The 26,273-nt window shown below is 37.4% G+C and overlaps 1 protein-coding gene across 2 annotated transcripts; it reads left to right on the top strand.

Annotated features, from left to right (window-relative positions):
* Nucleotides 1–556: 556 nt before the first annotated feature.
* On the top strand, nucleotides 557–22,810 carry LOC126973244 (venom serine protease Bi-VSP-like). 2 transcript variants are annotated; one of them, XM_050820444.1, is made up of 10 exons: nucleotides 559–746; nucleotides 2,374–2,477; nucleotides 5,969–6,088; nucleotides 6,257–6,419; nucleotides 8,861–9,012; nucleotides 10,585–10,706; nucleotides 16,989–17,132; nucleotides 18,782–18,908; nucleotides 20,298–20,408; nucleotides 22,233–22,810. In XM_050820444.1, exons 1-10 carry the CDS (start codon nucleotides 614–616, stop codon nucleotides 22,419–22,421), a joined length of 1,365 nt encoding a protein of 454 aa, XP_050676401.1. In that variant the 5' UTR covers nucleotides 559–613; the 3' UTR covers nucleotides 22,422–22,810. The 2 variants fall into 2 exon arrangements, with proteins under 2 accessions (XP_050676402.1, XP_050676401.1); XM_050820445.1 differs by lacking the exon at nucleotides 16,989–17,132 and having other exon boundaries at nucleotides 557–746.
* Nucleotides 22,811–26,273: the final 3,463 nt, after the last annotated feature.

The following is a 26,273-nucleotide window of genomic DNA, read 5'->3' as shown; positions in this document are numbered from 1 at the left end:
ATTTGTGTTAAGTTATTAAAGCTATTTTTCCTTTTGGACACTCGGCGGTCCCGAGTTCATCCGATCGAAGTTTTCATCTAACCTACTACCTACGAAACATGTGTGTGCGGTGCGCCAAAAGAAGTTTTCATTTCAATAATAAAAAAATAGTCAATAAGGAAATTTGTTAATTGATTTTTCTTACAAAGATATGATTCGGAAAACTGAAAACACGGAACGTGGCGGGCGAAGAGCGAAACAGAGGAATCGTGGTGAAAGTGAACGGTTCTACCTTATGCACCCCCATCAGATACACTAAGATCATCACCACCAGATGGGGCATATTTCACCGGGACAATAGATGAGTTCTATATATAGCTGTATACATTTTGTTGGTTGCGGCGACTGGTTGTGCTACCGCCCGTGATATCCCGGTGAAATTTAGCCCTTAGTGTTAATATAAAATTATAGTTACAAGGACTAATTAGGTCAATCAATTTATAATAATCTGTTTGACGTAAACACACGGCATCACATCTCATTATAATTAACTATAACTAAATATAAATATGATATCATAAATGAATTATACAGTAGTTTGCGGAAGGTCTATGTGGACATACGTGGTATAAGTATGTGGCAGAAATTAGCAGTCTTGACATGTTTATATTTGAGTGTATATTGTGAGGAGTCATCGCCGGAAGTATCCAGCTTTGATGACGATGAAGATCAAGATTATGACTATTACTCTAAAGATGATTATTACGGTAAATCTTCTGTATTCTTGCTTCTTTTTTTAAATAGGAGGCCAATCGCAGACCAGCTGATGATCTCTGGTTTATAGAAGAGGGGGACAAAAGTGATCACCGCCGCCCACATTCTCTTGAGGAATCTCTCCAGAGGAATCGCAGGAGCGTTGCCGACTTTTCAGAAAGGTGTACGTGCTTTTTTTGAAGGGACCCATGTCGTATCGTCCCGGAAACATCGCAAAAGGAAGCTTATTTCATCATCAACTCTTTTAGATGGACGATAAACAGTTACTGCGGAGTGGTACCCTACCATTTGTTTGCTACTTGTCTTGGAAGAAAGATAAACGAACTCATAGTAGGATCCTTCTTAACCAAGACAAGTTCTCGCTCCACACCGCCAGGCGTCGACCTGTGGAATATTACTGTCATCTCTGATCTGGCGCACCCCAGTCTCAGCTCGATGCATTAGACCGCGTGCAACGCAGGTCTGCTCGATTTATGGCGGACTCAGTGCTCTGTGAACGGCTGGATCACTTGGCATTACGTAGAGACGTCTCTTCATGGTGTGTTTTCTACCGCATTTATCACGGAGAGTGTTCCGAAGAGCTGATTGACCTGATTACTGCCGCCGAATCCACCTTCGCATGACACGCTCGAAAATTAGGATATCATCCCCCCACCAAGATGTGTGGCGTTCCTCCACGGGTCGGTTACGGTTCAAAGTCAAATAAACTTTATTTAAGTAGTCTTAAACTAAGCGCTTTTGAATCTTCTCTATAAATATTTCTTTTAAATTACTGAATCTACCATATGTTCAGAAAAAGTAGAGCTCCTGAGAAGAACATACAAGAAACTCAACAGCCACTCTCTTTAATAAAGTATTTTACAATGGCTCTTACATACCTGACAAATTAGTTTATATAGTGCTGCATCCAATATATGAATAGTGTTATTTATATAATTTATGTGTCTGTGCCTATTTTTACGGTCGCTTTAAATCATTTTTAAAGGCCGCGAATGTCTAATGTATTCTGTGTCTCTATCGTCTCGCTTTTACGTTTCATCAAGTTTCAAATCATAATTATTCTAAAGAAGTTTCACTTCAAAAAGTGCGTACACCTTTCTAAAAGGGCGGCAACGCTCATGTGATTCCTCTAGTGTTGCAAGGAAATATGGGCGGCGGTGATCACTTAACATTAAGTAACCCGTATCAATCGTTTGTCCTCCTCTTCCATAATCATAATAATAAAAAGCGTTCTCAGATAGTTGAATCTGCGGAAGTAACTTTCCCAAACTATGATGTAGTATAAAAATAATTCGATTCTAGGTATAATATAAGTAAGCAAAATTGCATGATTAAGGTCTAGAAATTAGAGGGAATTTTGTAATGAAAGTAATTATTTGTACCATTTTGGGCAAAAATTCCCCCATTAAAAGGGCATTCCCCTTTAAAATTATTATTGACTTTTTAATAAAATTATAAAAAAATATTATAAAGTCACAGAAGTTTACGTATGTCTTATATGTGATGTGAACAAATTTTCAAAGCATCGAAAGTCGTAGGGAAGATGTTCTACCTACTCGTAGCCGCGCGCTCCAATTACTTTGCTCGGGGTATTTTGAGACAAACATTCTTTAATTACAGTTGGTGGCCCTTGCTTTGAAGGCAATTTTACAGGCACTTGCAAACTTCGAGACGAATGTGAATACGCTGTCAAACTAATTGATGAAGATGGAACCAAAGCCCCGGTAAGTTTGCATTTTTTTATATTTTTAGTCTGGTTTAACTAAAAATTTCTGAATGTCGAACGCAAATTAAGTGATAAAGCGAGAACGGTCGAAGATGATTATCATACAACACTATTTCTTAAGAATTTTTCGCATAAATAAAGACTTACTATATTATGGTTACTAAGATCACGTGAAATGTTCGCAAGAGCTATAGAACACATTAGGTTTATGAGTTGTCATGCAGCGGCCTAATGGACTCCACCGGAGGAAATACCACTCTACCAATTAAAACTGACGTGAAATAGCGACTTTGGCGCTGTTTCGTTTGATCCGTGGGCTGTCCGGAGGTGAGAGACAGCACGGTATGATAAGCCTGACAGCCTCAATCGGTTGTGTCCCTTGGACTGTTGGACATAGAATGGCTTGACAGCTGGCAGCACCTTCAGTAACAATTCTTATAATTGTTATTATTATCATTAAAGTACTAATACCTATAAATGATAAAAAATATTTTTAAGAAACTCGAACAATATATATAATGACTGGATATTACATTCTTATTATTCTAAATAAGAAACCATAAATTATGAATGCTTCCCACTACCTACAAGTACAACCACAACTTTATCATATACCTAGTGCAAAGTAATGTTAAGATATATAATGAGTCAAAGTGCGAATATGATTATTATAAGCTACGATCTATTTCATAGATTCTGTTAGTATGCTTTATAATATGTTAAGAAAAATCAATTAAAGTGTGTAAGTTATTTATGTTCACTAAAATAATTATATTAAATAACTTTTGGAAACAAATTGTAAATTATTGTGAAAATATTTAATACATAATATTAAAAAGAAAACTAGGTACTTAAACTTAGGTACCAACATTATAATAACAGTTATAATTACAATAAGTAACTTACATACAAATTTCGTGACCGTGCTACTAACCGCTGAAGAGTTCCAAATTGAAGAGATAGGATTATCTCTATTATGGCTGCAGCGTCAGATTATGCATAATGTCATATTATTGCATTGCTACCTGCATATCAGGTGCACAAAATTTTAGCTCAATCAGATATTGGGAAGTGTTATAAACGTTACTTGCAATAATAGCTATATAATAATACACATACAAGTCTTATGTAAAGCCTTGCAATAATAATAAAATGGTGAAAATATACCGTTTGTAGTCTCTTCCCATACAAAAAAGAATAATACAAATATAAATATTATTACATATTTCTTACCTATTGTAGTCCTTGGGATAATTAATTTCTAGTTGTGTTGACTTGCTTGAATATCATATTAGCTATCTAGCGACCCAATCGTTATTGTTGAAATGTTTTCTCAGTATCTTCATTCAGTTTTTGAGCCTTCACCAAACGACGTTCTTTCTGATTCCTGTGCAGTTCGATCGCTTTCTAAGATATCGAATATGAATTGTAAACTATACCTTTATTATTATTAATTGCCTTTTAATTGGACAATTTATCGGTGAGGGCGTCGTCAATGATTCGCATTTTCTAATTACTCAAGTATGCATTTCTCAGGCGGAAATAAGCTGAGAACATCATTGCCAATATTTCACACAAACACTAGTCATCTACGGGACTGCATTCAGTCGGTAATTGTTAATGGATATCGTTCCTCTCCATTTCTCTCTGACATCCGGCGTACCGCAAGGCTTTATTCTTGGACCTTTGCTCATAGCAATTTTTTGAAACGACTTAACTCCGTGATTTATACATTGTCATTATCAATTTAAGCTATACAAAAAAGTAACTCACCCATCTGACGCTGTTCGTATTCAGGAGGACTTTAACATACTTGATTTATACTGCAGACGTAATAAATTATACCTGGCACATAAAAAGTATAAACATATAGTGTTCACAAGAAATAAAAATATTATGACGACTCAATTTAAGCATGGCAATCAACAGCTGACGTTAGTTTCTACCATCAAAGATCTGGGTGTTCATTTAGACTAACCCTAGGCACCCCCATATAGACAATTTTTTAAATAACTCCCTTTGCATGCTGGGATTCGTAATACGTGGATACACGTAAGTAAGCAATTAAAGGACAAGAGTAGTTTTTTGAGAAGGGCGGTGATGGCCAAGTCGGAAACTAGGAGACTTAGAGAAAAGTCGTAAAAGGAGTCATGACCTCGATTAACTGCGTATTTAATTTTTAAAGGTTCTTGAACTTTTGACGGAAATCCACTCTGAAAAAACTAGTAAAGATCAATCTTTGCTTTGTATAAAAGCAATGAAGCAAATAGAAAATTTTTTTTCAAATTGATTTTCATATCTCACTTTTACCTAACTAACAAGTTGCTCAAAATGATTTCCGTTGACTCCAATGCATAAGTTTATACGTCTCTCTGGAGACCTTACTGCATTTGATACCATGACAGGATTTATACTAGATAAAAGTCCGTCAACTTGACTCGGGAGCTGGCTCGAATGACAGTTCTAGGAAGTACGGTCGGCAAGAAAAACTCAATAAAAGTGGTTTAAATAATAATGATTTTAACCTCGCACTTAATATTTATTACTATTTTTTTTGTCTAGCTTATACAGCTTAGAGCAGCTTGTAAAGCTTAGAGTAGCTTGTAAAGCTTAGAGTCAGCATAAAATCACAATAGGAAATAATCAAGTGGTGTAAATCAGGTGAACTTGCCGGCCATCTCACCGGACCATGAGTGCCAATCCATGTATCCGACTGGGCCTCCTCAAAAACCAATCCTGTATCAGACTCTCGTGCGGGCCCAACTAGAATCCCAATATGGAATCCTTTTAGTCGATCCACGAAAAAAAGTCGAAACTGTTGAATAAACTTCTTCAACAGTTATTATTAAACAGAAATCTTACTAAATTATCGTTTAAAAGGAAACCAACCCCCCTAAATTGATTTATTGCTTGAATATTACTTTCTTCAGTTATGTCAGCGCCGCACTATAATGGACTGTGTAACGTTAAAGAAATATGTACTCGTGAGCTGACATCTTCTGAGCTCCTCAGTCTCGTAGACTTTCACGTCCCAGCCAGGTCTCTCCGCTTATGCATTACTTTTGAACTATCGCCCCCAAGAACAATCTTTGGGTTTCGCGCGCCATTACACATGATGTGTAAATCTTATAATAATCGTTTTCATGACATCGATATAATATTTTCGTGTTTCTCTGCTGCGTTCTGACAAGATTTCGAATTAAGATTAAATTCGTTATTATCGTTGCCCCAAGTATAATTTAATTTAACTTGTTTTATTTGTTGTATCAATGTGTAATCAAATTAGTTATTTCTCTTAATGTTTTCGTTTGTGACTGTGTACCACTTTGATTTTTCTTTTTGTTATTATTGTATATGTGAACCATGTGTTAGGACGCATCTATGCTTCTATTTTGTATCTCTTCCTATATTGTTAAGTTCTTGTGATGTGTTTTCCTTGTAATAATAATAATAATATAGATAACGTTGTAACTGTTGCTCTTTTTGTAGGAGTGTTTCTACCAAAATGGTGAGCATATAGTCTGTTGCCCTGACAAAGACCTCCTGCATAACACTGGAGTATTCAAGATCTACTTTGATGATAGTAGTGTCAAAATGGCTTCCAAAGTGGTAAGTTTTTAGATACGTATACAATATACATGTGTTAATGTGAGTAAGAACTGTTAACGTTTGTTAAAAAATTAAGGTAACTACCCTATTTAATTTTTTTTTTTGTATTTTTTTTCCTTCCCATCAATGTTCTGTCATCCCTGTTAGTTTGTGCTACCGATGTTTCAGATGTGTTACTACGATGGCAGGCAGCCCGCAGTCTGCTGTCCGAATGGTGAAGCGAAAATTAAACAAAAAGAGGCCGAAGAACCAGAGAAGTGTCCAGAATTAAGCAGATTCAAGGTTCCAAAACAATATAAGAAAGATGAGCATATCAAAATAGCTTGGAAAGGTTGTTCTTATTATGTTAACCTTTGGATTCATGTCTCCATCAGATCTCCTCTTTATACTAACTAGATGATACCAGCGACTTCGTCCGCGTACACACATCACTGATGACGTTGTACTTATAAAAATCGTAGTTTCTTAAATTTTTTAAAAATTTATATTAAACGAAGATATCGCAATATTTTTTTAGGTAATAGCCATCGATAGCCCTATAAGGGATGTCTAAGGAATAAAGCTTAGAAGACTCAATTGAAATCTATCTAGTAGTTTTTCCGTGATGCCCGCGCACTAACAGAAATCTCCACCATTTTATTTATAAGGATTATATTATGAAGCTGTATAAGATTATCCAATATGCGATAAATTATAATATGAATACATTTTATTTTTTATTACTTTTTATGAAATATTTGATATTTAAAACGCTTTGTAACTTTGAACACAATATATACATTGGATACAAGTACCTTACAAACTAATTTATTATACATTACAGCAATTATAAAATACTCATTGACTTAAAGAGTGGCTATCGAGTTTCTTGGATGTTCTTCTCACAAGATTTTGTCCAAGATATGAGATTCAGTAATTTAAAAGAAATTTCTAGATTCAAAGACGCTTAGCTGAAGCCGAATTGAATAACGTTTATTTGACTTTGAATATAATTACTTTAGTCAACTTAAAAGTCCCTTTGTTTTTCGCCTTAATTTGAGTCTTGGCGTCGACATATCGTGCAATGTTCTGTGGTTCACTCCGTTGATACTTGCAAGACGAGGCTGCAATAATGCTTGCTGTGCTCAGTGAAATGAGACTGTGCAAATGTCCTATTTTATTATATTCTTTGACTGTGCTTTACTTCAATCCACCGCTAGCACTTCAATAAAGAGCTAAAGCCTCACATGGAGTACTCTTTTCACCTTTGGAAGGGCTCCCCTCAGTACCAGCTTCTTGCCTTTCATCACATAATATAAACAACGGCTCGAATAATCGTCGCTCAAGTCATCTCAAACAAGAGTATGGGTCACCTGATGTTAAGTGAGCACCGCTGCCTACATTTCTTGCAACACGAGAGGAATCAAAGGAGCGCTGCCGGCCTTTAAGGAAGATGTACGCGCTTTTTTTGAAGGTACCCATGTCGTATTGTCCTAGAAACACCGCACAAGGAAGCTCTTTGGTTTACATGGGGAAAGTTCCTTGAAAACCGCACTGTGGAGGAACGCCACACATCTAGATGGTGAGGATGACATCTCTTCGGAATACTTCCTGTGATAAATACGGTAGAGGACACACAATGAAGCGACGTCTCTGCGTAACGCCAAATGATCTTGCCGTTCACCGAGCACCGGATCCCCGACAATTTGAACAACTCTGAGTTGGATACGCTCAAATGGATCGAGCTGACACTGGGGTGTGCCAGACCAGAGATGACAGCAATACTCCATATGTGGCCGGACCCGCGCTTTGTAGAGCGCTAGAATGTGGGTCGGTTTCGGCAATTTGGCTTTGCCATCGCAGAATTGTCAATCGCTCGAGATTTCGAGATCCAGTATACAGATATAAGCGAGGCTTTAAGGGAGGCGTTGTTGAAGTGGGGTAATATGACAAATATGTTTTTTTTTGTGGTAAACTCGCAAAGTTAAGTCTTCTGGGGGTTAAATTAGACAAGGTTCATTTTACCCCATTCCGCGACTTTCCCAAGAGAGGACTCGAGAGAAAACACAAGATTTAAGTGTTCTCTGCATCTCCTACCGCATTTATCACGGAGAGTGCTCTGAGGAGTTGTTCATCAGCTGAATTCCACCCACATCATGTCTAAGACTGGCGTTCTACAACTGTCAGACACTCTCTACGCGTGTCAGACACCTCATGGACAGCCAACTTTGTGGGATAGTCTGCCGGCTGATATATGACGCTTAAGGACCTTGAATTATATGGTATACTCTTATCCTAAAGGGCAGCAACGTTTTCGAATCTCTTGGTCTCTGCTACTGCTGAAGTCCATGATCGGATCTTTCGTTTTTATTTTCATCACTTGCCCGTTTGCAGCTTCTTATATAAAACAACCTACAAGCACCACCCGTTCTCGATAAGGACGAAAGGTCCACCCATCGAATATATCTCAGAACCTTTCATTCGTTGGTTACCTTTAACGACCTTCTTCGACAGCGCAACGAGCAATAGTATTTACGCGAGCAAAGCCTGTTTGCAAATCTCTGTGTGCTTTTGGTTTGTTATTGTATTAATTTTAAAACTGAATATTTGCAGACATGTTTCACATCTGTTTGTGTCATCTGTGTGGCCGTGTCGTGCCAGCGAATTATTCTCTAGGAATTGTTATTGAATTATTTTAAAAATTTTAATACTAAAAGATGTAAGTTTTCACTTCTATCGGCAGTCTCTACAACTGCGAATATTTTATATTTTGTCTCATATCTATTATTTCAGAATGCGCCAGTTACCAACGATATGTGAAAATGTGTATCTCGACGGACAGTGATCCTGAACAATATGAGCGTGTTGACACCTGCAATATTCCCACGGATGAGTTCCGCATCACGAACGGCATGAAGGCGATGGATAATGAGTTCCCACACATGGTGAGGAATGTGTATCATGGAGCAGGTTCAGACTACGTTAATGACAAACGGGTTGCATAATGTTATGTGGTCACCGCGGGCCATACTCTCTTATAAGTTGACGTACATTTGCCGCCGGATCGAATGTGTTGACAAAACGCAGCCGATCCAGCTTGAACCATCCGCGGCAACTAGACAAACCAGTTCATTCTTACAAACTAAATTAGCAATAACTTTAAAGTTTCTGGCACCTGGAGACTCCTACACTAGCCTGCAATACCTTTTTTCAGTTTCAAAACAGTCAATTTCATTGTCAATTGTTCATTTGTTCGTATTCGCCGAGAGAGACAATTCACCAATACTATAACCGTCCCAAGTCCCAACTACGCGCGAGCGATCGCCAGAACTCAGAAACTTCTTTGATGCGGTCTTAAAAACCGACAGCGATAGGTCCGCCACGAGACACGTTTGAGCGCGGCAATACTCTCACCTGTGTTCGATGGTTTGGCTAAGTCGAATAAACGTACAACAACACATTGGTAGGTGGCGGGTGAGGATCACATCCGTGGAGAGTCACCAGTTCTACCATATTATGTGTTATCAACGTTTGACAACGTCTTGCTCCCTGCCGTCCAGTCCCATCCTTCCCCCACACCACAAACGTAACTAAGCTTCAAGTTATTAAGTATTAACGTAGTAACGGGCGCAACGAACTCAGAGGGATTCTTAATTTATATTTATGGTCAAGTAATTGTCGTAGTCGAATATGATGATCAATGGAACTCATTAACGACTTACACTAATTGCGATGCGATCAGGTGCGATTTGGGGCAAAATTTATATCTGTCTGTTATCAAATTGCCATGCGCTTACATTCATTGCTGAATTGCAATAGTTAGTAGGTCTACACATATTTAGACAAATTATATGTTAGTGTTCTTCAGATTCTCTAAAAATAAAATATTATTTTAACAAAAAAACAACCGATTTCAAAAACACAAACGGTGCGTAGATATGAGGACACATGAGTGGATGAAAACTGGGACAGTGACTGAAAGTAAAATCAGCATTGAAATTGCCCGTAAAGCCTTATAGGTTTTCGCGGGCTGTTTTCCGCAACTCGCCGTCTTATGTGCGCCTATTTTGCGTGACAATGTTACTCCTCCCAACCCTTTTCTACCCGGAAGACCCTTGACCCTACCTCGGCCTTCCAAGGTATTGTGTCCTGTATTCCGCCACCTCTTGCTACTCAAGAATGACGTGGGCGGCTGATTCTTCCACCCCTAAACAGGCTCTGCAAAGAGGGCATTAATAACATGAAAAAGGGTACTTTACAGACATGTCTCAAAGTTTATTTGCGCATTCGTTTGCAATCTCATTATATATTGTCCATATGTCTATACGGATGTGAGGACTGCCTCCTTAAATATTAATTCTGGAAAAGGATAGAAGCTTTTGGAACGTGGACATATATAATCTAAGTTTAATACTAGCAACCCGCTCGCCAGTAAATTATACCCTCGTTTATATACTTCTGGAATATTTTGTACCATTCCATTATTATTAGGTGTCTACAATTCGGATATGTTGCAGGCGGTAATCGGGGTCCACAATAGAAATCCAGCCTTCGACGCAGATATCCTGTGGATCGGAGGAGGGTCTCTCATCAGTGACCAGTTCATCCTCACAGCAGCGCACGTGCTTGGTGCTCAACAGTACGTACAACGTATTTCCTCTCACACCTCCTCTTATCTGTAATATCACTTCGAATTTCCACAAATAAAACGAGAATGTCTTCGATAATAACAGATTTATTGGTGCATGTGTGCACGGTTCGACAATCAGTTGGCAACCAGCTTTAAACATTTTAAGGCTTACTGGTTACGTTTGTTTTCTACAAACGTCAACTGTCATTCTTTTAATGTTTGATAAAAATAAAAACTTCTTAACAACAAAGAATAGACAAATATTATGTAACCGATCTAGATATATTATACAAATTATAGTAATAAATTGTGTAGGTATACAATTGATTCTTACAATCGGTCATCCTATTAAAGTGAGTCCTCGCACTTTCAGAGTTTGGTTCTTATACTTTCTACTTTGATTTGAAACTTAATATATACATAAATACTCGTATATAGTTTACAACATATTTTGATATTATTTTATTTGACAATTACACTATATAACATAATAATTAAATATATTAACTTACATCAATTAATTTATTCAGTATCCTAATAGTTACAATCAAATAGTATAACACTTCATATTCATATCATTATCAATTCATTCACTTTCTACTTATTATTCTATAGTTCTGATCTGCGAACATCTGTGCAATTAAGAGGCACTGTCCGCTCAGAACATATCTCAATCACGGTCACAATCCCTTTTCGCAATCGCGCACAGTCTGTCGTGATCTGCAGTTATCTATGCGTGAAGCACTAACTGCTCACAACCTATGCTTTCAGTGATTACACATGTATAATGAAAACTATCGCTCTCTTTCATTTTTGTTTTTAATTTTTCGTTGTTAATAGCCGCAATAATCAGATTCTAGTATAGTCTGTCGCGATCTGTGATCATCTGTACGTTCTCACTCGTACCCATACCATCATAAAATATACATGTATAATCTATCTCAATCTATTTATAAACTAATCAATAAATTTTAGTTGAGTTCTTAATTAGAATCACTGTTCGGTCTATGTACATCATCTTTATTTACATCATTATTTAGAGTATTATTACAATCATCCTCGTCACTGTCGTTTTCACTATCTACTCCTTTAAAATTTAACCATGGGTGTATCTTATCGATTGAGACTACGTTTTCATATCTTTTCTTCCCTTTTTTAGTAAGAGGGGTGTTTTGATAATCCTATAGGGCCCATGGAATTTTTGTATTAATTTCTTGGATTTCCCTAATCTATCCTTATCGAACAACGTCCTTTATATCCTAATAAGGTCACCTATGTTATATTTTGTAGGTCATTTTCTTCTTTTATCGAAACGATTTTTGGCTACGTTCTGTTCTTTCTCAATTTTATCCATAGTCTTATATCTTAACTCTATCATATCATCTCCACTTACTCGCTCAACTGTCTCATTAATGACATCGCTTAATATATTTTCTGACGCGTTCGTTACTTTATAGCCGAATAACAATTCAGATGGGCTTTTACCGGTTGTTTTGTTATTTAGCCCCAGTTGAACGTCGCCGACATATTCGTCCCAAGTGTTGTCATTTTTGCCGTGACATTTGGTACTTAGAGCATCCGATATCGTCCGATTGAACCTCTCCACCTGACCGTTCGCTCGCGGAGTCGCCACCGCATTTAAAATATGCTTTATACCCATGCTAGATGTAAAACTTTTGAATTTTGCGCTCGTAAAGCACGTTCCGCGGTCGGTAATTAGTCGCGAAGGTACCCCAAAATAACTAAAATGTTCTTTAAATATACGTATAGCCGTGGTTGTCTTTGTGTCTCTGACCGGTTTAATAGTTATAAACTTTGTAAAAGAGTCGATTACTACTAACAGGTATGTATTTCCTCTCCGCGAACGAACGAACGGGCCCAAGTAATCGGCATGCAGGGTATGGAAGGGGATATCAGGTTTGGGAATGGGATGCAGCATTCCCTCTTTAGTTCCACCGGGTGTCTTATGGTAAGCGCATTCTATACATGCGGCAACATATTTCTTAGTAAATCGACGCATTTTAGGAAACCAAAATGAACTTTTTAGTCTTTTTAATGTTTTCTCATAGCCGAAGTGACCAACATCATCGTGGTTCATTCGTAGCAGTTGCCACCTAACGGACTTTGGAACTAGCCACTTAACACCATTGTCCACTATTTTGTATACGTGATCGCCTTTTAATTGGTAATTTTTGTGGACGTCCGCAATAAACTGTGTTTCTTTATTTGATAAAATTTCTTTAATTCTCATAACGTCTTCATCAGCACTTTGCACTGTCGCGATCCAATATTTTTCTTCGATAGCAAGCACATCAATGACATGAGGTCTAGCAGTAACTTCAGGCTCGGTTACCGGAGCGCGACTGAGGGCGTCCACGTGCGTCATTTTTATACCGGATCTATACTCGATTTCACAATCAAATTCCTGGAGTTGAATCCACCAACGCCCTATTCTCGGTACTAAGTCTCGTTTAGTCATAGCTGTCCGTAGCGCATTACAGTCGGTTATAATTTTAAATTTTAAACACTACAGATACACGCGAAATCTGTTCAATGATGATACCACTTCTAAAGTTTCTAAATCATAGGAGTGCATTTTTTGTTCATCGCTAGTAGTTTTCCGACTATAATACGCCACGGGCCTTAAAAGCCCGTCACTACCACGCTGCATTAAAATGCCTGCAATGCCATATTTTGAGGCGTCGGTGTGCAACTCTGTCTCCAGTTTTCTTCTTAACCAAAAGAACCGGACTAGCATAAGCGGAATTGGATTCACATATGACATCCGCATTAAGCATCTCCTTAACCATTGATCGAACCAGTTCTCGCTCGGGATAGGATAACCTATATGGCCTATACACTACAGGGGTTGAATCGGTTAACTCAATTTCCATTTTTTCTATGTTGGTAAAGCCTATATCCTTTTAGTTGGTGGGAAAAAAATTCATTATACATCAGTAAAGTCTCCTTCAAACATTCAACTTTATCTTTAGATAGGTTATTACCAACATTGAGTGAACTATTTAAGTCTGAGTTACTAAAATCCAACACGTTTACTCTTTTACAATCGTTTGTGCGCAAAGCTCGCGTTATCAACATGCCACTTTCTAGCCTTATGTGAGTCTTAGATAAACCACGAACTAATACGACTCCAGTCCCATTAGTCATAGTATATTCACCAGGCATCAAATAATATTCCTTTCCCGGATATCCGCGTAAGGACCCATGTATATAAAATGTACCGGAATAACGACCATTTTCACAAATAATTTTTATAACTATCATGTCATTTGGGGGGATCGAAATATCTTCAGATAGCCGTAAACATAATTTCTCAGGCGAGTTCCGTTCGAAGATTAATGCGTCGCTTGTTTTTGTTATTACGATTCCCGGTTGCTCAGTGAAGCTATGCCCAATTAACAGTGCGTGCTTGACAACTGTATCATCTACTACATAACTTTCGACTGTTTATGAAATACCATGAATGTCTATTTGCACAAAAGCCTTACCTAATAGTACGACAACATGGTTTCCTATGCCGCGCATAACTGGTAAATGACCATTATTTGTCCACTGAGTCCCTAACGCTTCTGCTTCGCTATGACGTATAAGAGTACACTGACTACCTAAGGCCACATATCCTTTTAGAGGTTGGCCATTCAGTTTCAGGTCAACTAAATATTTGTCGTTACTTGTACTAATCGTATCTAATTTCATAACCGACTTTTCTTTGGAATCTGACATTATTATCATTAGCTGGTAATTTCGGACAATTAGTTGATAAATGTCCTAATTTATTACAAATATTACATTTGAGTATTTTCTTAGTACATCTGAAACTATAATGGCCAGTTTCATTACAGTTGTAACAAACTACGGGTCCTGTATTTTCGCGCGGACGGCTAACTTTCGAATTTGTCGTTTGATTCAAATTAACATTTGTAACGGTAGGTTTCTTGTCATTAGAGGTCTTTAACCTGATTTCCGAATCTCGTGGTTGTTGTTTGATCGATTGAAAATATTCCAATACTTGTTGTGGCTCTTTACATTTCGCAGCTTTAGCTCCTAACCTCAATGATCGATCTTCTATGCCGCGTAGTAAGCAGTCCACTGCACGTTTTCCTTTTATCTCGCAACGGTTCAAAAGGTTTATTTTATCATAATAATATAGTTCCAAAAAATCATTATATTTAGCTTTTCGGGATAACATCTCAGTCAACAATTCAGCGTAATCATCACTGTGCGGAAAGGATTCTAACAGTTTAACTTTCCACTCAGGCCATGAAAACGACATTGACGGCAGTGTTTGATACCATGATTTTGCTACGCCACTCAGTTTAGGAAGTGCATAGTGAATTATCTGATCTTCACCCCACTTATATAATCGTGCACATTCCTCCACTTTGCTAAGCCAAGAATTAATAGTTTGGCCTTTGATCATGCGATTAAACTCTGGAATAACATTTCCTAACATGGGGAATTTATTTCCATCCGCACGGTTATTAGAAATAGATTCAATCAATTTTTCCAATAATAACTGCGTATTACTATCATTAAAATCGGAACGACTCACGTGTGTACGTCTCGGTGAAATGCTTCTGGATCGACGTCTGCTCGCGCCGATACACACCGAGTATCGGCCATGGCCCCTCGATGACCTCGCACGTCGTCCTATTGAATCGCAAATTCGCAGAATATTCATCGCGTGAACTGCCACCATGTTCGTCATGCGGTCAACGGACTGTACGTGTCCGTTTCCATTTGTGACGAAGCTCGTCCGAACCTTGACTTCGACTGGAATGACGACGACGTTGTGTTCTTTTTACATGAACCTCTGATTTAGTTCTGCCACGCGTCGTACTTCGAGATCTGCGATCACGCCTCAGTCTCGTTGAATGACTCCTGCTCCGACTTCTAGACTTCGTAACCGTAGATTTTCTTCTACGGCGTTGTTCACGAGTAGGTGCCACACGATCGGAATCACTATTCATACTTTCGCCACTAAAAGATCTTCAATTTAATATTTTATCACCACAAAATGGCTTTGGCGCGGAAATTACAAGTAGATTTTATTGATCCCACTTCTGAAATGTAATATCACTTCGAATTTCCACAAATAAAACGAGAATGTCTTCGATAATAACAGATTTATTGGTGCATGTGTGCACGGTTCGACAATCAGTTGGCAACCAGCTTTATACATTTTTAAGGCTTACTGGTTACGTTTGTTTTCTACAAACGTCAACTGTCATTCTTTTAATGTTTGATAAAAATAAAAACTTCTTAACAACAAAGAATAGACAAATATTATGTAACCGATCTAGATAAATTATACAAATTATAGTAATAAATTGTGTAGGTATACAATTGATTCTTACATATCGGAAAATCTTATTGGGACGGTAATTACTGTCGCCATTAATATCTACACGTTCTGTTTCAAAACGATTATCTTTTTATTTATTGATGGGTCAGTAATAAATAAGAAATCATTATTTCTATTCAAAATGACCATTTGAGTATATATCTTTAAAACAGGCTTTTACATTTACTTTTTTGGTTTACTCTTGTAAGGCATTGACTATTTGACGTTTGAGTATGTTTGTTGCATCACTTTAAACATAATATTATATTGTAAATGAAATGATTTGTAAATCATGATATAAAAGAGTGGCAATGAGTTTCTTGCTACTTCTTCTCATTAGCTTAACCCTTTACGAAGTAGCGATAGATTCAATAAGATAAAATATTTTTTGACATTCATAAGTGTCATTTCCGTGCCCTACATGAATAAAGTGATTTTATTTGATATTCTGTCCACGAATTTATGGATTTAAGTACGGTCTCCATGAGAAATTAAGTCATTGCTAGTTCTAGAGATTTCTTAAAACGACTCCAAGTCGGCGTGTCGCTTAAAGCAAGCTATGACTTCTTAAACTGATTATAATTTGTACTCCAAGGGGTTCAGTGCTAGACGAGGGCCTGTCTCAGCTTTTAAAGAATCTGGCATTGACTTCAAACTAATAGTTGCGGCATTGTGATCGGGTGGTATTGCTGGACATACTATGCTAGACGCTTATATAATTTATACGTCTAGAGCCTCTTGCTGTTGGACAACCGATGAAAACAGGCCAGGCTTTGCAGGATTATAGTAATGAATTATAATAATATAAGAATTGAAAAATTTAATGCTATTTTTTTAATAAGAAAACAATAATATATACTATATATTTCAACATAATATTATATATTGATGAGAACGTAAGTAGCAGTAATAATACATTTTGACAGCGGTGTGGTGAAGTATGCGTTACTCGGTGTCACGAACAAGACGGATGTCCTCAACGGCTATTTGGCTAACATTGTCAAAATATACCCGCACGACCTCTATTACGAACTCAACTACGATATTGCGCTTTTGAAACTGGACAGAAAGTAAGTAATAGTAGTCATATAAGTATTTAATAATAATACAAATAAAATTTGAAGAACAAAATTTTATGAACGATACGAGACTCGAACCCACGACCTCTGGCGTTCCGTGCCAGTGCTCTAACCAACTGAGCTAACCGTTCGAGTGACGTATCGTCATAAATCTTGTATGCTTTGTTCAACTCTCAGGTTGCGGCTTAATCTACAGAATCTACTTTACATTTACAAGAGCGACATCTCAAGTCAATTTCTTAATATGCAAATATTGGGGTTGAGCAGGTTATCAACTGTAAAGTAAATCCTGTAGATGAGAGATAGAGAGCACTGCACGTTACACTTTAAAAACATAACAAATTGTTTAATAATAATATTGCAATGCAAACATTTGAGGCTACCAACTGATGTGAACGGGCGTCAGGCACTGTATGTATTGGTCAGTTAACGATCACAACATAACGTGATTGGTTGGTTAATGATCACAACATATCGTGATTGGTCGGTTAATGATCACAGCATATCGTGATTGGTCGGTTAATGATCACAACATATTGTGATTGGTCGGTTAATGATCACAACATATCGTGATTGGTTGGTTAATGATCACAACATATTGTGATTGGTCGGTTAATGATCACAACATATCGTGATTGGTTGGTTAATGATCACAACATATTGTGATTGGTCGGTTAATGATCACAACATATCGTGATTGGTTGGTTAATGATCACAACATATCGTGATTGGTTGGTTAATGATCACAACATATCGTGATTGGTTGGTTAATGATCACAACATATCGTGATTGGTCGGTTAATGATCACAATATATTGTGATTGGTCGGTTAATGATCACAACATATCGTGATTGGTCGGTTAATGATCACAACATATCGTGATTGGTCGGTTAATGACCACAACATAACGTGATTGGTCTTTTTCAATAATTACATATAATAATTGAAAATAAGAAATTGAAGGTTAGATTATTAATTACCACATATGAATATGACATTGTTATTGAATATTAACGAATATTGCTATATGAGTTTGAACCCTTTGCCTGTCCTTATAATGGACGAAATAACCAAAAACCGGATGGTACAGAAACGTGACGTCATTTTACCGTAACGGACTTCTGTTGCATTGTCGTCCAGTTACCTCGTCTGAAGAAGTTTTACTTTAATAATTATAATTTTAACAACATGAGGCATAGTGTATGGCAACAGGATCATCCTGCCACCACAAGTAGCGTCCGTTCAAGAGATGCGCTTTTGAATCTTCGCTATAAATATTTCTTTTAAATTGCTAAATCTACCATAATATAATCGAAAAAAGTAGAGCTCGTGAGAAGAACTTAAAAGAAACTCAACGGCCACTCTTTTCAATCAATGGAGTATTTTACAATGGCTGTAATATACAAAACAAATTACTATTATAAGGTGCTGCATCCAATATACGAATCGTGTTGCTTGAATCCATTGCTCGTGGTTGCATCGTCAGAATGATGGTCGTGATCGCTGTCATAATTAGTACTCGCATCCGACAAACACAATAATTCCGGTATACCGTAACTGGTCCTCGTCTTCAACTATGTTGGTCCTTAATTTGAAGTGATGCCAGCGTGTGACCGACTGCTTCACGTTATATTTCCAGGGTACCTTTCTCAGAATTCATTCGACCAGCGTGTTTACCGCTGGAAGCTGCCGGTGACACTGAATACATCGCGGCTGGGTGGGGCTTGACAGCTGACCTGGGAAACTCCTCGCAATTTCTCATGAAGGTATTTTAATTGTTATCCTCAAATATTACAGCGACTAAGTATACACAGAATATGAGCCTGAAATTGAGACTGTGTCGCGGAATGGGGCTGGCAAAATGTAGTCCAACCGCAAGAAGACACAAGTTTGTGCGTTTACTGCTAAAAAGTTTCCCTTGATCCGCATCACGTTGACTTCTGGTATTCCACAAACGCGCGCTTGGCAAGATATTTCTTGCCAGGCACAACCACTTTGTCTAATCAATTACCAATTGCGGTTTTCCCGAACCGATTCGACTTAGGGATCTTCAAGAAAAGAGCTTACTCCCAACTTTTAAGGTGGTATCAGGAGGTGCGTTGCCGGCCTAAAGGCCGGAGCAGGCTGAAGGCCTTTGTTGCGGATGTCTATGGGCGGTTGTCTCACCGCTCTCATCACGTGACCCTTTTACCCGTGTAACTCCTCTCAAATATAAAAAATGAGCCTCCTAGTGCGGTGTTTTCGGGACGATGTGACATGGGTACCTTCAAAAAAAGCGCGGACAGCTCCGTCAACAATACTCGTAGCTCAGCGGAAAAGTGTTTACTTCACACGCTTTAGACCCTGGTAGGAAACCAGTGTATGGAATTTTTGGGTTTTTTAAAGTTAAAGGAAGTTTCTAGTTAGCTCAGGATCAAATCGAACAGAGATAGAAGCATCGCACATGTGTAAGCAGGATAAAAATAGTTAAAAGAAATTTCCAGTACAATTTAAATTTAAAGGTGGGATCGAAAAGAATCATTTTTAAAATAGAGCAGATCCAGGGGTATATAAGCCGTACTAAGAGTGGCCTACGGCAGTTCTAGTTCATAGTTGAAATTGAAAAGGAAAAGAAGGAAGAAAAGAAGAAGTAGTGAATAGTGGAAAGTGATCCAGGAGAAGAAAAAGATATAAGAGAACTAGGTGCGGTGTCATCTTTTGAAGGTACCGCCATTGAGAAGAGGAACTGCGGCAGAGCGGCGAAGGGCAAGTTCAGAAAAGTGAACGCAAATAAAGACTAGTTCCTTCAAGCGGAGTATTTTTTTCCAATGCCTGACCCACTCTCGTGTGTCTATATTTTAAGTTATATTTTACTTTATCGGTCTACTTTGTCTAAAAATTAAGTAATCATTGTAGCCGTTTTTGTATTACAGTGATAGAGGCTGTTCTAGTACGGTGTCCGTTAACACTAGTGTTGTCATATAAATTAAGTACCCCCCACTCATTGTATGAATTGTCATTGACTGAATTATTTGCTTCGTAGTTAATAAAATAAAAGTTTGCAATAAGTAATCACCAGAAAGTCGTTTTTGCAGTATAGCCGGAACAGATAAACGGCTGTTCATTTATTAGTATAGATACACAGTGTATTGTAAATAAATTATTTGTACGTACAGGTACATCTCAAAGAAGAAAATGGAAGTGAATGTGAGAAAATGGGATTTAATTGGGATCCTAAACGGATGATTTGCGCTAGAGGGTTTGAGATAGGGAGTGACACTTGCCAGGTAAGGGTTACGGTTAAGCAGGTGGGTGACATTATCTGTTAGTACGAGCGATCATTTATCAGCTATTTAGAGTAGGTGGTATGACAATACTGCCCTACTGGACGAATACTGCATATGACTCTTATACAGCTTAGCTATATTATTGTTAAGATTCATCAAAATCCATTCAGCAGTTTATAATATTAGTAGGAGAAAGAAAATGTCAGACTTCAAAGAGTTGATGTTTCTTATTATAATATACCTTTTTGTTTGTCTAATCATTGAAAGTGCCTTATTGATTTGTATTATGCTCCTATTTTAAGACTTCATTGTACCTGATTACTGAAATTAATGTGTAAGCATTACTGTGTTTCGGTCTGAAGGGCACCGTAGCTAGTGAAATTACTGGGCAAATGAGGCTAAAAATCTTATGTTTCATGGTGACGAGCGCAATTGTAGTGCCGCTCAGAATTTTTGGGATTTTTGAGAATCCTGAAAGGCACTGCATTGTAATGGGCATGGCGTATCAATTACCATCAGCTGAACTTCCTCCTCGTCTCGTCCATTATTATCATAAAAAAAAACAACAGCATAATATTTCATCCTATAAACACGCATCATTATCGCCACATTGAAAATCTTGCAATTATTAAATAACGAATACGGCTGTACGACCTTGAACCCTTTGCCTGTCCTAATAATAGACGAAGAAACCAAAATAAAAAAAACGAATGTCGCAAAACGTCAGAAAACTTTAGGAACCAACTTTACCATAAAGGACTACTTCACCCTATTACTTTTGTTTTACAGTGGTGCGCGCGCATTCTAAAATTTCACTCACATCATTTTTTCATCACGCGCCTAACGAAGTATAACTTCAAAAACTGATACCTACTATTATTATAGGCTTTTGGTTACATACATCAGAGACGGATAATTTTGGTTCAAATTAAAAAAAGCTGTCAAACATCAAATACGACACGTCCGTGAGATGTTAGTATGTAGAGGTTATTAGAAAAATTTTCATACAAAAATGTTGCGAGCATGTTGAGGTCTCCGAGATGTTCTTCGATCTTGGCACTTCAATATAGTATACTGAATATGTATAATAGTATATTAACAACCATGGCATTATAATATACTCCGCCTGGTATTCTCTGGGACATGGACAGCTGGGTGATTGGCCTCAGAAGTAAGAATACGTCATCAGGTGCGATGCCCTCTTCAAACCTTTGAGAGTGGAACAATTCTATAGCTGTCAGTGTGACACTTGTCAAGGAGATGTCTTGCCACTGTATGTGATTGAGTTAGATGAGCAAAATGTGTAATCTAACTTAATAAAGCAACTATGAACTAATAATTCAAAAAATAAATTAATTTAAATCTAAATAGATCAATCACACGAGTTAATAATTAGTTGAGGTAGTTAGTAATTTAATCATCAACTCAATGAGAAGGCCCGGTATCCACCAAAGTGGAGAGGAGAGGAGATGTATTTTGATAACCAATCATATTTCGTTATTTCCACATCTCTTCGCTTAGCTTCGGTGGAGATGGATCAACCGGAGAGGAGAGATGTCTCATTTTCTACAGAATTTTGTGCCGCGTCGAGCAAACAAGTCGCGCGGCGGAGCGGAGATGGTGCAGGCGGGCCTGATGACGTCTTCCTGTCTGATGTTACGAGCTCACACAACTCACATCTCCTCGGTGCTTTGGTGGAATAAACCTAACAGCTTCGCAGCTTATCTCCTCTCATCTCCGCTTTGGTGGATACCGGGCCTTAGACCATCGTGGGAAGAAAATACAATGTGTATATTACTGTCTATGTCAATAACTTACTTTCAGGGCGACAGCGGTGGGCCTTTGATGACTGTATCCGAAGGTGCGGACTTATATTGCAATTACGTAATCAACGGAGTGGTCTCGAGGGGTAAGAAGTGCGGGGCGGGGGTCGCTATCTACACGAAAGTTGATTTTTTTATAGAATGGATAGTGCACACGGTGTGGCCGGAACAACTGTCAGAGAGTACTTGACTCCTTTGAGATGTATAGAAAAATAAAGTCTTCATTGTTATTAATTGCATATTTCTATAGCACAGTTTTTACTATCAAAAATTAATCTAACTTACCTCTAACAATTCTTTCTACTATGATCGAACCGATTTTCATACTAGCGTACAACATACAACAGATAGAAAAGGTAATCCATTGTTACTGTAACCAATTTTGATTTACAAGTCGTAACCAGTCAGCCACGCTTGCCGGTAGCTGCTCAGTGTTTTGAATATTGAAACATTAACTAACACATAGAAACATCGGTAAATCAAAATCGGTCACACATTGTCGTGCTGGCACGTCATATGTACGATAGTATATTATAACATACCGTTCCATATTTTGGACAATAAAAATTAATGATCAAATTTAATAGTTTTATTTTGATCAGAACCTTCATTAAAGTCTATTTAAATAAACAATTTTGAGTTTTATTTCTGATTATTATTATTATTAATCTGTGCACGCGTCTTGTCCGCTGTCGTCCACACAATATCTACATATATCTCAAGAGTTGTTAGCAACATGTGTAACGTGAGTAATTTTTTTAATGTAAGACCTACTGCAGTTACCCACATTTCAGTGAATAAACTATTATTAATTATTTACCTATTGCGCCACCAATGTTAACTCTGCAGTCCTAGATTACGGATTGGTCTAGTCAAAAAATGCGCCAACTAGTACTACGCCTTGTTGTAGTCGAGCCAGTCTGGAACAATATGTGTGACGTCGTCTGTTAGAATTGTAACTAAAATGCCGGATTGCGCAGTAAAACTTAAAAAAATAATATTACATCAGAAATCAGAAAGATACTGGGATCCCATATCATCAGTAAGTATTTTGTGTTTTATTAATATCAATGTATAATAACACGAAGCGTATGTTACAAAATATTAAAGATGCCATTGAGTGTCAAGATGTTACGCACACAAGCATCTAATAGTTGCTGTAATAAAAAGCTATTGTTCTTAGGTAGTGTGGTCTGTAGTTGGAGCCCAGCGGAGACCAATAGCTCAACTACAGACTTTCTAAACGATGAAACAGCCTGGGACTAGAGTATAATGATGGTTATATTTTGAAAATAATTCAATAATCCTAAGAGAGCGATCATAATATTTATTTGATGCTTAAATATATCTGATGGAATTAATTCAGAAAAAAATAAATGTCTTTTTGATTTTTCCTAGCAAAGAGTCATTGAGTTGGTTCTGGGGCTGCTGCTTCAACTGCCGAAGACAGCAAGCGTCTCAAATATGTCAGTCTCAGTGAGTCTTACATCTTTATACCGTTTGGAGTCGAAGAGAGAGAGATGAGATGTACCTACTCACCACTGGTAATGGATAACTCTGGAAATCCAAGCGCCGGCAGCTATTTCGGGCTAACGGATCATCAGTATTTTATATTACCAGTGGGAGGCTCCTTTGCATAGGATGCCGGCTAGATTATGAATACCACAACGGCACCTAATTCTGCCGTGAAGCAGTTCTGTGTAAACATTACTGTGTTTCGGTCTGAAGGGCGCCGTAGCTAGTGAAATTACTGGGCAAATGAGACTTAACAACTTAAGTCTCAAGGTGACGAGCGCAATTGTAGTGCCACTCAGAATTTTTGGTGTTTTCAAGAATCCTGAGCGGCACTGCATGGTAATGGGTAGGTCGTATCAATTACCATCAGCTAAACGTCCTGCTCGTCTCGTCCCTTATTTTCATTTAGAAAAAAAAAGTATTCTTGGTACACCTCCCCGTACTGATAGTTTTAATTTAATGTAAATATAGTTATAAGAATTGTTTTGTAAATTCATGAATGAAATAAAATATTAACATATAAAAGCAAAAAGTATTCTGAATTTTATTATAATAACTGGTAGCTACAGAACTATACAATTTCATCAGTTTTAATTGAGGAATATAACACAAAAAGAAAATTTATAGACCGTCTTATAATTGGTTCCTGATTCACACTTTTACCTAGTAAGGTTTTGTAAATTTAATTCACACTCAATAATATAATAATATCTATACGTCGACGACCGTATAATTAAATGATATTACTAGTCATATCACTTAAGTCGGAAAATCCCGTCTTAGTCCAGTCGTCATTCAGTGTTACCAGATTCGTAAAAATATTTACCTTCAAACAAGAAACTTCAGCAAGTGTAAAACTTAAACTTTCACTTAAAAAAAAAAATTAAATTATTTTCAATAATTGGAACGTAGTTCCTTACGGCAGGCTTGGAGGGGATAGGGATTTTGCTGCGCGACCGAACTGAATAAAATGTGATAGTAAAACCGTAAGAAAAAATCCGTGGAAAAAAGTGCGTGGAATAAAACCGTTAAATGAGACGTGCGCAGGCGCGACAGTCGCATACACAAGCGAGTAGTGTATATATTATCAATATTATTATATTAATATATGATAACGATTATAGCAATATTAGAACGATTTTTTTTGCAATTTGTGTCGATTCTACATTAGCCGAAGGAACTTCGTTCCTACCTGGTGTCCCACGACACCACATTTGTCTTTTATTATTTTTAAACGAATTTTATAAAGTTGTAAAATTAATGTTTTAACCGTACTAAGAAACAATGAGTTTTGAACGGTTATAATATTATTATTAAATAATAATATTATTACAACCGACCTAGTATCAGATACCAATTAATTAAATCTTCAATTCAATTCAATTAATTAAGAGCAAGAATGAAATTTTATTGGTAACACCTAACATTAGATATTAAACTGATGTTTATGTTGTCCAGCCAGAATTACTTTTCAAGGAGAATAAGTATTGTTAATAGTAATAAGTATTTTTAATTATTTTTTTTTATAACTGTCACAAAAACAACACACTATTGTGAGAATATTTATCAGATACGGGTACTATGGGTTCTAACAGATAGTGGAGTTCTATTAATTAAACCCTTCTATAATATATAATATGAATGACCAAATTTTTTAAATACCAGCAGATGGTTTAAAGGAGCCATCACTACGTCGGCAGGAACGTGATTTTTTTTATTGCAGCGGAGGACAAATGCAATTGTGCTACGTACTGTTCAATTGATATCTATTCATCCTCTCAACATAAACTCCATCCAATCAATTACTGACTTGCTGCTCCCCTGTGCCAGAGCAATCCTTATTTTATGTTTTATTTATTTATTTTATTTTATGGAAGACGGATCACCTGACACCGTAAAGTGATCACCGCCGCCCACATTCTCTTGCAACACAACAACTTTTTGAAGCTACCCATCGTCCTGGATACACCATAAAAGGATGTTCATTCCATAGCTTGATTGTACGTGGAAGAAATTTTCTTGAAAACCGCACTGTTGAGGAACGCCACACATCCAGATGGTGAGGATGATATCCTTATTTGTGGCGTGTCGTGTGAAGGTGGGTTTTGGAACACTCCCCGTGATAAATGCGGTAGAAGACACACAACGACAAGTGATCTGGCAGATCTACAGAGCCATGGATCCATGACAATTCGAGCAGCTCTACGTTGCACGTGGTTAAATGTTACAGCTGATACTGGGGTGTGCCTGACGAAATAGAATAGAATAGAAAGTGACTTGTTTGAAGTATTGCTGTGTTCTGTTTATGACGCCCAGCTTCTTCGAAGTCAACTTTACTTAGCCTTCCAGAATCCAGATTAATTTTGACCAATCACTCGATATTTCAAGACCTAGTATTCCGATATTTGGCGAGGCATTAAGGGAAGTGTTATCGAAGAGTGGTAAAAAAGTATTTCCTATCTGTTGCAAATACCTGACAACTTACGATCAGATGGTACTCATGCAAAAAATAGGGATTAATTCTTTC

This window comes from Leptidea sinapis, chromosome 29 (genome assembly GCF_905404315.1).
Source record: "Leptidea sinapis chromosome 29, ilLepSina1.1, whole genome shotgun sequence".
NCBI classification, from domain to species: Eukaryota; Metazoa; Arthropoda; class Insecta; order Lepidoptera; family Pieridae; genus Leptidea; species Leptidea sinapis.
Note: the sequence above shows the minus strand (reverse complement) of the source record. Positions and strands in the feature narration are given on the sequence as shown.